Source organism: Lissotriton vulgaris, chromosome 4_1 (genome assembly GCF_964263255.1).
Source record: "Lissotriton vulgaris chromosome 4_1, aLisVul1.2, whole genome shotgun sequence".
In the NCBI taxonomy this organism is placed as follows: domain Eukaryota; kingdom Metazoa; phylum Chordata; class Amphibia; order Caudata; family Salamandridae; genus Lissotriton; species Lissotriton vulgaris.
The window spans coordinates 770,184,844-770,198,234 of record NC_141691.1 but is presented as its reverse complement, the minus strand read 5'-3'; the positions used below and the strand labels follow the sequence as shown (position 1 = coordinate 770,198,234).

The 13,391-nt window shown below is 47.2% G+C and overlaps 1 protein-coding gene across 4 annotated transcripts in view; it reads left to right on the top strand.

Moving 5' to 3' along the window:
* The window catches only part of KDM1B (lysine demethylase 1B), a 725,553-nt gene that overhangs the window by 660,127 nt on the left and 52,035 nt on the right, over positions 1-13,391 (top strand). For all 4 annotated transcript variants that reach the window (XM_086965107.1, XM_086965106.1, XM_086965105.1 and 1 more), the window contains one exon: positions 8,634-8,756. In XM_086965107.1, coding sequence (XP_086821233.1) covers positions 8,634-8,756 — 123 coding nt within the window. The remainder of the gene's footprint in view (positions 1-8,633; positions 8,757-13,391) is intronic.

Sequence of the window (13,391 nt, the reverse complement as noted above, 5' to 3'; positions counted from 1 at the left end):
AGTACTGAACGTACGTGCAGACACTGTCAGTCGGCAGTTCTCGGCCGACCACGAGTGGAGGCTCCATCCAGAGGTAGTTTGTTGGGCCTTTTGGACTTAGGGAACTCCTCTGGTGGATCTATTTGCCACTCACGAGAATGCTCACTGCCATCATTCTGCAGCCTCCATTTTCCGATGCAGGGAGCCTTGGGGGACGCGCTTCAGTTGAGTTGGGACTCACGACTCCTTTGCGCGTTTCCCCCCATACCCTTGATTCCTCGGGTTCTGAGGAAGGTTCGCCAAGACCGGGCCCGAGTTATATTGATCGCCCCGGATTGGCCAAGAAGGGTGTGGTGCACAGATCTTCTCCACCTCTCCTCGTGCTCGCCGCTCCGTCTCCTCACAGGGCAGATCTCCTCTCCCAGATGGAGGGGCAGGTTCTACACCCCACCTCCAGACCTTACACCTTCATGCCTGGAGATTGAACAGGGCAACCTGAGTTCCTTTTCTCTCCCACACGATGTGGTGGATGTCATTTTCTCAGCCAGGCGTGACTCCACTAAGTCCATTTATTCCTATAGATGGACTTTCGTTGTTTGGTGTGGGGAGAAGTTCATTGACCCTTTAAGGGCTCGTTTGTCCAATATTCTTCAATTTGCTCTCTCCTTGGCCCAGCAGGGTTTTGCGGTGGCAACTATTAAGGGTTATTTGTCGGCCTTATCGGCTTTCCTTTGTTTGCCGGACCAGCCCTCTTTGTTTGTCACCAAGGCCCAGATGTAGGTAAATCACATTTACCGATTTTGAAATACCGAATTTTACCGATTCGGTATTTCAAAATTGGCAAATGGGATGTAGGTACCAACATCTGGATTTGTTACCGATTCCTTAAAAATTCGGTATTTACCGATTCGGTAAATACCGAATCGGTATTTGCTATTGAATCCTATGGGCCTTGAAGCCCATAGGATTCAATTCAAATACCGATTCGGTATTTACCGAATCGGTAAATACCGAATTTGTCAAGGGTGCAGGGGGTGTCACTTTGACACCCTCTAGCACCCCCAAAACGGGCATGTGTGCAATGTGGCACACAGACATGCCCTAAGGGCACGTCTGTCTGTCACATGGCACATGTGTACATGCACAGATGTGCATGTACACAGGAATCGGTATTTTACCATGAATTTGTATTCCATGGTAAAATACCGATTCTGAAAGCCATGTGCCAATGGAAAATTGGCTACCCACATATCAATCTAGCATTTTCGGTAATTTTACCGAATCGGTAAATATTACCGATTCGGTAAAATTCCCGATTCGGTAATAATACCGAATCGGTAAAATTACCGAATATATGCACCTACATCTCCATAGCCCTTTACCGATCGGAAACTGCCGAAAATCGGTATTTTCGGCCGATTCCGATCGGTAAAGGGCTACCTACATCTGGCCCCTATTGTTTTACGGTTCATCAAGGGCCTTACCAATAAATTTTCACCAACTCCTTTTATTGTGGCTCAGGGGGACTTGAACCTTGTACTTACTTTCCTGATGGGTTTGCCTTTCGAGCCATTACACAAGTGTCCCTTGAAGCTTTTGTCTTTTAAGACTGTCTTTCTGATAGCAATTACCTCGGCAAGGAGGGTAAGTGAGCTTCAAGCTCTTAGTTCAAAGCCCCCGTTTTTATCCATTCATGCTGATCGGATGGTTCTCAGGACCAGGGCTGCTTTTCTGCCAAAGGTGGTAACTCCTTTCCACCTGGGGCAGTCCGTTACCCTCCCTACCTTTTATCCTCCCCTTCACCCTTCCAAGGAGGAGGAGAGACTTCACCGCCTGGACCCTAAGAGGGCGGTGAGCTTTTACCTGGACAGGACGAGTGAGTTCAGGTCAGATGACCAGCTGTTTGTTGGATTTGCTGGCTGCAGGAAGGGGAAGGCTGTGCACAAGCGCACGTTATCAAGATGGATAATTTTATGCATCAAGATCTGCTACTCCCTGGCGGGTAAGGAACCTCCAGAGGGTATAAGGGCTCATTCCACTAGAGCGAAATCTGCAACATCTGCTTTGGCTAGAGGTGTGCCTGAAGAGGACATTTGCAGAGCCGCGAATTGGGCCTCCCTCCACACTTTCGCAAAGCATTACTGCTTGGATTCCGAAGTGAGGGGGGATGCCCGCTTTGCACGCTCTGTCCTCCAGGATTTCTTGGTATAGCGGAGTGGACACCCTCCTCCCGGAGTGGGGACTGCTGTGGGAATCTATTCACAAGGTGAGGAATCCACTGGCAGATGTATCTATCAGAAGAACAAGTTACTTACCTTCGGTAACGCTTTTTCTGGTAGATACAATATCTCCCTGTGGATTCCTCACTGACCCACCCACCTCCCCGTTTTCCACTCTTCTATACCAGAGTAATATATATAGATTTTTTATTTTCAATGGAAATGTTTAATTTTAAATGTTTTCCTTCATTGGATTCACACTATGTGTGTGTTTTATCATGACATTTGTGTACTGTGTATACTGTATATATATATCTTCTGTCATCGGTCCGTCTGTGTGCCTCGAAGGCACGGAAAAAAGGGCGGAACGGATGTCATCACGCCGGCGTGGGCCTAATATGGTGTCGATGACGTCAGCGGAGTCGCGCGCGATGCCGTGCCTCTATGACATCGCCTACGTCGGCGCGAAGCTACGGAAGAATTTCTGAAGGTTGCTGACGCAAGGGGGATATTCACAAGGTGAGGAATCCACAGGCAGATATTGTATCTACCAGAAAAAGCGTTACCGAAGGTAAGTAACTTGTTCATCTGGCAAGGTAACAAATGGTTTGGGCAACCTCAGAACATGACAACACTGACTCCCCAAGGAATCATGATAATAGATCTAGAATCTTTTTGCTCGGTCTTTTGTGCTCACTCAGAGAGATACACAAGAAATCCACAAAGGATTGTTTTAAATATTTACTGAACCATTGTGATTCTTGTAGAAAATATTTGGTGTCACTCAGACAGACACTCATGTACATTAACTCACTGAGACATCTTACCAGCTATAGATTCACAAGTCTATGTGCATGTTCCCTAGTGCAAGACCAGAAATTCTGTGAGAATTTGAATATGCATATATTAATACTTTGTTTCATGAGCCTTGCGGTTGGACTCTTTGTATGGTGTTATGTATCTTCCCCTGCTCGGCTGCCTGAGTAATCCTACTACATCATTTTACTCAGATTCATTAGCTTATGTTAATGTGAAATATCCTCATCAGAGCTTTTTTGATATTCAACATTCGATAAAAAACACGTTTCACTTATCTGCAACATTCTGGCAGTCTTTCTGACTGGTACATTTTTTTTAATACACAAGAAATACTTTAAAAGTCATCCATTGTCAACACTTTGACAGTGCATCCAGAGGTAGGCATTGGAAGATGACTTGCAGGAACTGTGCATCTTCTAAATGGAAACCTGTGAGATTAGCCAGTTTTCTACTTCCAGAAAAGCAGAACACAATCTTTGGAGGTTCTCTGTTTTGAACCTACTGTGAAACATTGAATGAGCAAAGAAAGAATTTAAAGCAAGCTGATCAAAAAGGCACCAACTAAGACCTTTTCTAAAGTTCTAAATTTTAGGCCACTACTTGAAAGGCCTGCTGTAGAATCTTACTCTCAAAGTACTCCTATCGCCATGTCTTTTTGTTTACCTAGTGGCAGAATGCATCCAGTCTAACCCAAAGCCAACCCTCCAAAGTAAAGCCCTAAACTGTTCCGTTTTCCCTTGACGTTTGGATCACCTCTCTGGTGTCATGTAGAAACACTAATGATGGGTGGTGTCAAAAAGTCTAGTATTCGAGCCAATGCCCAAAATGATAATTCTCCCAGACACTCATCTTGAGCCCAAAGACTGAGGTTCTCTGTGCTTCAAAAATGTCAACTTTTCTATTGACAATAACATTAAAGATAAATATTTAAGTGCCTGTCGGTGGAAATTAGATTTCTAAAAAAATGCAAATATAGTAAATTGAACTGGAAAAAAGGTGAGATGAAGGAGGAAACAAAAGCAATAATTAAACTGTTATACAGAAATAGTTATATATCTCACACCCCTATTTCTACTGAGCCATACCAGAGTTGCTTGCCTCCTGAACCCACATTATCAGAGGACTATATTTCATTCATCGGAAGGATTCTGATAAATTATGACAAAAGGATATCTAGCTTCAGGCTATTGCATTTCTGGAAGAAGACTTTACCTTTTTAAGTGCAAGATTATGATAATCCTTACCTTGAAGACAATTACCGTAGTGCAAGAAAGAGCATAATACCTCAGAATATAACTTGTGTGTTTGTTTGCTTCCTCTTCCTAACTGTGCCCTTTATTTCACGTGGTGAAAAGGACAACCTACATTTTGTCTAATCTGATGTGTACCTATCCATTTAATGTTGCTCAATGTATTTTGCCATCCATATCATTTCTTTTTTTGCTTGAGGATTTTCAGGTTGACAGGGAAGATGTGTGGTCTCTAAATAAACAAGCCATGTCTTTAAGCAGCCACTATTCATTATATGATCGCTCTGTTTAGTTTCATCATTACTATTAGTACCTTGCGTTCCAGCATCTTGGAAAAAAGCAATATCGGATAGAGACATGTAGCCGCAGATTTCTTAACTTTTGAATTATTACCAGGCATCAGACTGGATCTGGAAATTTTTCAGGAGTACCTCTGCGCGCCGGGGGACAGCTCCGTACGGCTCCGCAATAACGTCTCCGGATGTGACATCACCTGTGCCATATAAGTCCCCTCTGGCGCGCAGGCATCAGTTTCTTCTTGTCCACACTGCGGTTCCTCGGGCAGTTTGTATTTTTGGCCTACTTCAATGCCTTTTTTGCGTCAGGGAACAGTGTGCCTATGCCTTTGGGTTTTAAGTTGTGTGAGACCTGTGCTCGACAGATGTCGGCTATGGATCCCCATCCCATCTGCACGTGGTGCGTAGGAGAGCACCACGACTCCAAGGAGTGCAAGCCTGTTAACGGCTGAAGCCTAAGTCCGTGCGGGAAATACGAATGAAGCTGTTGACAGCACTGCTCTCCCCGTCGACGTCCAGGTGACGTTGGTCTCCTTCCCGCTCTGAGTTTCATACCCGGGGCCGTTCAATGAGCCGTTCCCCTGAGCATTGCTCATTTAAGTCACATAAATCCCGTCATAAAGGATCGAAGTCGTGGCGGCCTCCGTCCTCACCGCGTCACGATGTGGCCTCTGCTGGTTCTCCCGTTCCTTAACGGAGGTTGCCGCACAGGAGTCGACCCTGTGCCTCCCTCCTTATACTGGTGACTATGACCCAGGGAGCCATTGAGCGCGTTCCTGCCCCAGAAGTAGGTTGTGGTTGCTATTCCTACTACTTTCTGGTGCCCAAGAAGGACAAGGGCCTGCGTCCTATCTTGGATCTCAGGGACGTAAACTGCTTCCTCCGGAAGGAGAAGTTCAGAATGTTTACCCTGGCTCAGGTCTGGTCTGCTCTCCACCCTGGAGACTGGATGGTAGCATTGGACTTGCTGGACGCTTATTTTCATATCCCCGTCCTGCCGGCCCACCGACGTTACTTGCGGTTCACGGTAGGCCACAAACATTTTCAGTTTACTGTGCTCCCCTTTGGCCTTACCAGCGTCCCTCGGGTGTTCACGAAAGTGATGGCGGTGGTCGCAGCTCATCTGCGCAGATCAGGGGTTCCAGTCTTCCTCTATCTCGACAACTGGTTGTTGAAGTCGGGATCGCCCCAGGCAGTCGTCTCCCACCTCCACACTATGGCTGACCTCCTGCATTTGCTGGGGTTCTCCATCAACGTGCTGAAGTCGCACCTGACCCCCTCGCTGAAGCTCCTCTTCATCCGAGCAGTTCTGGACACACACAGTTTCGGGTTTATCCTGTCGAACAGCGACTCCGGCATAGTCGGGCAATGATTCTGATCTTTCAGCCTCTATCCTGGGTTTCGTCCGGATGACTCTGAGGCTGCTGGGCCTCATGGCCTACTGCATCCTGCTGGTTGATCATGCCAGGTGCCATATGCAGGCTCTGCCGTGGGACCTGAAGTTCCAGTGGGCGCAGCATCAGGGGAATCTGTCCGATTGCGTCCAGATCTCGGAGGGCACTGCACGACAACTGCAGTGGTGGCTCACAAACCAGCATTGGGTCAACGGCAAATCCCTCTCCCTTCCCTAACCAGAACACACAGTGGTGACAGACCCAGCCCTTCTGGGATGGGGCAGCCACATGGGAGAGGTAGAGATCAGAGGCCTCTGGTCTAAGTTTAACAAGAAACTAGTATGTAGATATTCCTAAGTAGGTATTCATTTTGGACTTAAACTGAGAACAGCTGAGAGTGCATTGCACAGTGGAATGATATACTTACTTTGCATTATCTTTAATTTGCAGAGGTTTTGACAGAGAAAATATAGGTATGTATAGCTCCCTCTCACAACATTGGCTATATAGGGACTATATTGAAGTTTTCTTCCCACTCTATAACAATAGGGCTTTATCAGCCTCACCTATTTGCACATATATATTTTTGTTGGGTGTTGGGAATCACGTTCACTATGTTTTAATGACTCACATGACTTGATTGAAATCACTCACATGGAGATAAAAACGTGCATCTGGTGTTTTAAGGTCCTTCTTCTGCATTATTTCCTCTATCTTCCTTAAGGTTACTGTTGGTTTTCCTTTTTCTCGTTTACATTGGGACATCATTTGTCATATGTGAGGTGTTTCCGTCTTGAGCATGAGTAGTGGCATCACCTAGAACACACCTCTCACATTGTGCGATGTATTGAGTGAGTGAACAATATTTCTGTAAGATAGTACATAGGATTGTCTATCTGTTTAGATCTATACAGCATGGAAAAAGCCGTGGGACAATTTCCCCAGTTAGCGACGCACACGTGTCAGCTGTCTGAAGATCTACACAATAAAAGGAAAAAGAAGAGAAAAGAACCTTAATTATTTTGTACAAATTGTGCTGGGACTGTGCAATGTGTAATAATTCTTATACATCATTGACGTGTGCTGGGGAGTGTCATTGCTGATATATTGATATATGTGTATATATATATATATATATATATATATATATATATATATATATATATATATATAATATGTCTATCTATATAATATGTCTATCTATATAATATGTCTATCTATCTATCTATCTATCTATCTATCTACCTACCTACCTACCTACCTACCTTCCATAGTAAAGGTGTGAGTGGCAAAGGCATTGCATGGTAATGACAGCATGGAAATAGCTGTTTCCCATTTTCAAATAATGTCAAGGTGAACTGAGGACCAATTGTTGAAAAGTGTCCCTGATGAGATACCCAGGTCAGCCGTCAGCCTTAAAGACACAGTCCTTCTTTATTTCTAGGGTTAGCTTTAAGAATAGTTATTCAAATGATTGTATCATTCTTTTATTTCTCGTATGTTTATAAAATGAAGGAAATTAAAACATTTTTAGTTGTGCACTTTTTTTAACAACTTTTTAAAAACTAGTTTAAATTAAAGAAAATGTCTTGCCTTGAATAACATGTGTATCCATACGACATATGAACAACCTGAGAGGTATGTAAATGACACTTTTCTTTCTGCTTTAAAAGATGAAAAATGCTAAGCAAATATTGTACTGTTTTGTTTTATTTGTAGACGTTTTTCTCTCTGATTTAAAAAGTATTCCGCCATACTGCAAGTGGCAAGAGATGAATGTTAATGATAAGTAACAAATGTTTGTGCAATATATCGCAGGCATATTGAAATGTGTGACTGTGTTTGTGTAATAACAACTGTGTATAGAAAAACATATTTATGTTTGAACCATGATTGTCCAATACTGGTACATGGGTAGCCGGTGCATCACATTTCCAGCAAACCCAATAAGAAAAATATACTTATCTGTAACACTAGTTCTCTATCAAGGCTATCCCATGAGCAGGATCCCAGAATACTAAATTGAATAAGTCTCTTTTTTGGTGCTATTCAGATCCTAATTGATGGAATTTGAGAAACAACAAAAATGAAAGCGCTAGTTATTGATTGTAATAACTTTCCCATGTGGTGTGTGTATGTATTATACAAGTTCTACTTCCTAATACCAAAGGAATTCTTTCCCCCACAAATACATTTCATTAATCGATTATCTCCATCAATAACAAGATGACTATGCTAATTAAACTGAGAGAAGCAAAGTGGACAAAGCCAGTCTTGGCAAGATGGATCAGCGATGAAAGCGGTCAATGCTGATGTTTGTTGTGGCTTACAGGTCACAAGTTTGAATTCTAGCAAAGTCACGTCTGCCCTTCATCCTTCTGGGGTCAACAAAAGAAGGAGCGGTACATTGATGAAAATAGTGCATGTTCTTTACAGAGCTTAGAACCTGCAAAAACTGCAATGTGATGCACTATATAAAAATATATTGTTATTGTTGTTATTCTTGCCTTAATATTTAAAGCTGCATACTGACAGAATTCCCATTAATAACAGGAAAGAACCTATTGACTAGTGTATTAGAGTTACCAGAATAGGTTACCTTTTTTATGACAAACGATAAGGAGTACACTCTAAAACTAGAGTGAGTTAAACCAGTCTTTTTATTTCTTTATTCAGTGTAAACAAGCCGTCTTAATGTCTGTGGTTACTGGAGATGCTGTGACTTTCATTAAAGACATGGATGACAAGCAAGTTATACGAGAGTGCATGTTTGTCCTACGACAGCTATTTAAAGAGCAGGTAAGCCATATATCATACACAATATATCTCTGAAATATTTTTGTGTCTAAAAATCCAACATAATCGGAACGCTTACAGAGAGGAGCTGTGTGACCCTTTACCGGAAGAGGATGGTTTAGACTTAGACGAAGAGGAGGTCGGGGAAAAGGGAAGAGGGGATAAGATACAGGATTTGGGTAGAACGCACAGCGATACACAGCGGCGCGGACGTGGCTCTGGCTACACATGGGCACACGTGAGATTTAATCAAACGCATAAGCACAGGAATGATACCCAGCGGAAAATGTGATGATTTATCTTGAACTCAGTTATAAGTTCTGTTTACAAAGCATAAAAGATAAAATGTAAGACCTGTACTTTGCTACCTATGACACAGAATGTAATAATGGCAATGCGACCAAGATACGCAGCCGGATCCCAGGGTTGTCGGCCTAATGGCTGTGTAAAAATGACCAAGGTGGACTAAAATACGAAACTGTTACAGCCGGCCCACAGGGTTGTAGGCATTTGACTGTGTTTACGTGATCTGACATACTTAATAAAGGTCTTTAAAAAAAAATAATAATCCAACATAATCGCAAATCGTTTACTGGGCAAATGCTTTCCAAGATGTGAAGTGTCTTTAAAGTCATAAATGTGGGCATGGCCAAGATGGCGGCGAGGTAGGACGTGATCCTCGAAGCTCCCCCTCGCCGCCCGCCGATTATAGCACCTTACTGTTCCTAAGGGGGTTGTGATAGCACATACCGGACCCGGAGGACCCCCGCACAGCATCAGTACACTCGGTGCCCGAGGTGGGTGGCTGCAGTCGCCGGGCATCGGCTGCGGCGCCGAGCGGAGGGGAGAACGACTGGCTCGCGCTGAGGCAGAGGCCCCGTATCAGGGACGGCCCGCTCCAGGTGCCGCCGAGGCCAGCCTCCAAGTCAGGGCTTCTGCCGGGCGGCCTGGAAGACACGCGGGTCACCCCCATCAAGCATGGGGTTTTGCACCGCCAGCCTTGGGATTCCTCGGAGTGGGAGTTCTAGACGGCGCTGGTTGTCGTCAGCGGAGCTGACGGCTGGCCCAGGCGCCGCGCTCTTATACGTGGCGGCCGGCGGTGGCTGGGAGGAGTCCTCCCCCCTTCCGCCTTGGCGACTGCGGCTCTGCTCAGAAAGCACCACAGGCACCAGTGACCCCCTCTACCCAGAGTGAGGGGGGAGATCCTCGAGGCAGGCGGGGCGCCTATGGTGAAGGATCCCCGCTCGGCCCTGCACTGCCCCACGCTATTCTGAGACGCTTCCTGGAACTGTGATTGGGAAGCCACTCGCTTTGGTCAGCGAGGAGTGGAGGGTGTACGTCCCACACGGACGCAGTGAGTAACAGCCGAAGGGAAAAGTAGGGGCGCCGATAGGGGAGGACCCTACTGCACCATCACCGCCATATTCCCGCATATCACAAGGCCCAGCGAGATCCCCGGCCTTGAGTTTACGGCAGGGAGTCGGCCACAGGCAGAGGCCTAGGTGGAGGGAGTAGAGACTGCATACACGGCGCTGATTGTCAGAATCCGGGTGCTTAACACGTAGTGGGCAGAGCGAGTATACGGCCCCGGGCTTTGGGGCCGCTACCTGGAGGACAACATGGCATTGCAGCGTCAGCACTCCTTACGAACATTGTGCTGTCTGGGGCCCCTATGACGCTTGCACGCCTCTCGGTGGGTGTTTTCTGAAGTGTTCCACGATTGTAGTTGATCTACGGGCCAATTGAACTGGGCTCGAGACTGGAGTGGCCTGGAGCAGAGGCGGCCTGGGGGGCTACGGAGGCATAGAGGTGAGACGTAGCAACCCTGTGGAGGCGGTGGTGGAGTGGTGCTCCCTGAGATACTCTGGGTTGGACTTGGGGCCCCGTCTGCAGTTCTGCTGATCATTGGGGTTGACTGGCCATAGAAAGACCCCTCTGCCGGTTGGGCCGAGCTCCACGCAGTTTTAGGCAAGCACCGGTGGGAATTGGGGCTTCGGCCTGGGCATTGTTGGCGACGCCCTGTCTGACCCCTCATGAAGCGGCAGGGACTGCTATCGAGCGACGGGGGAGAACAGTGGCCGTGCCCTTATATTGGCTCCTCACTGGGGACCTCACGACTCTGACCTCAGCCAGAACGAGGAAAAATAAGTCCCTTAAAGATATCTTTGGGAGGGCGCAGTTCAACCCTGATCTGCCAACAGCGTCTTCACAGATGGCGACCCTTCAGACCCAACCCGACGCTGGAGGCGAATTCATTACCAAAGCGTTCATGGAATCACTTTTCAACACCCTAAGGGCGGATATACTGACTGTGAAGACAGACCTCACTGCTGAAATGCGAGAAATGCAGGGATGTAGATAGCACGGGAGAGTGAGTTGCAACTCTGGAAGTCAAGAGCGACACCGTAACTTCAGACGTGCACACACTCCAACAAGAGATCCTCCGCCTGCAGGATCAGCACCTGGATACCCAAATACACCTGGAAGACTTAGAGAACAGATCGTGTCGCCACAACATCAGAATCCGGGGGGTGAAAACTTCAGATGACACCAAAGATCTATTCGCTTTCACTGAAGGTCTCTTCCGCCACATCCTGGCAGCGCCTGCTGACGTTCCCATTGCCCTGGACAGGGCACACAGAGTTGGTCCACCTCGGGCGCCCAACGCTCCACCTGCCGATATCCTTGTTTGCTTGCAAGACTTCAAAACCAAAGAAGCTATCCTCACAAAGGCAAGGTCCCTCCACCCCATCTCCTACCAGGGTCACTCCCCAGTACTGTACCAGGACTTGGCCCTGATCACTCTGCAGCGACGGCGTCAATTCCGCCCCGTGACAGAACACCTCAGGGGACAAAACATCACATACTCCTGGGGGCATCCGTTCCGCCTTATCTTCCACTTCAACAGTAAATTGCACCAGATGCTCTCTCTTATTGACACTTGCCAACTGCTGGGCCTGACGGTGCCCAGTGACGAGAATGTGTTGCGTCAGAGTCAGATTTCTCCCTCCGGGTGGCAGCGACCCAAACGACGACGGCGATTCCGAAAACCGGACAAGCGGAACATCGTGCAGGGCCAGCAGGATGCACTCACCTCAGCTGCTGGTGCATTGGCGGACCCGAGCCCTTCCGCTGAATGAGGACTTGACGCTTACTTGCCCTGATTGAAGGCTCCCTACATACGGCAAGCGGCGGGGGGACTTGCGTCTCCCTCTTTGGTCACAATACGAGCCCCGTTTTGACGAATTCCTGGCTCTTCCGGGAGGGCGGACATTGTCTCCAGGACTTAATTTTTCTACTTCGTTTGGGTTTTTTGTTTCCCGTTGGGACTCCTGCTTTGTTCTTAGTTTATACGGCCTCCTTCTACAAGTTATTCTGCGGCCAACTGGCTCCCATCTTGACGAGCCTTTTCAACACCTTTGAGCTTACGGGTGCCATCCCGGGGAGATGCTGGAGGCAGCGGTAGTGGTTATACCGAAGCCTGGGAAAGACAAGACGGAGAGCATCGCATATAGGCATATTTCTCTGCTGAATGTAGATATTAAACTGTACACTAGCATCCTAGCGGCCCGCCTTGCACCATATATAGATCGATCATGCCAGAGTACGACACAGGTAGGAGTACTTCCACGCACAGAGCAGGCACATCTCCGGGACCTAGGGCTCTCGGACCTTTGGCGACACTTTCACCCATGCACTTGCACCTACACCTTTTATTCGGGGGCCCACAAGACATATGCCCGCCTTGATTATTTCCTCAGCACTACTTCGTTCCAAGCCTACACAGCAGATCCTGTAATTTTAACGGCCTCACTTTCAGATCACTCCCAGGTTATGGCTACCTTTCAGTGGCCGCGCTCCTCCTGATCCCTTAGGCACTGGTGATTGCGAGACACACTATTACGTCTCCCCACAGTGGTCGAACAAATCCAGAAGGCTATCACTAACTTTATCACCCTCAATGTTAACACAGACACCTCCCCGGCGACTCAATGGACGGCTCTAAAAGCGGTTCTCAGGGGGGAATTCATTGTGATATCCTCTGCTCAGAAGAAAGAGAGGAGTCGTAAGAGAGCGGAACTCACTCAGAGGGTCTCTGAGCTTGAGCAGTTGCACCAAAGAACCGGGGCCTCACGTGCTTGGCGGCAGCTCTGTGTAGAACGGAAGCAGCTCGCGGCATTAAACCAAGACATAGGTGAGTATGCGGCTCTAAGACTCCAACATTCCTATTATACAGCAGGGGACAGATGTGGTCGCCTTCTTGCCAATAAACTACATGAAGCCCGACAGCGCCAGGGAGTGAAAGCCATTCACACGTCCGGGGTGGCTCAGTTTCTGACGACGCTGCGATAGCCCAAGCGTTCAGAGATTTTTACGCAAACCGCTACACCGGGGATTCTCTTGATGCTCAACAAAGCGCTGAGTATATAGCACAGGCCCATATGCCCGCCAATCCCAGGCCGATTATTTAGATAGACCTATACAAAAGGAGGAAGTTATCTCAGCGATCTCTCGCCTCAAATTAGGCAAGTCACCCGGACCTGACGGCTATACGGCCTCCTTCTACAAGTTATTCTTCGGCCACCTGGCTCGCATCTTGACGAGCCTTTTCAACACCTTTGAGCGCACGGGTGCCAT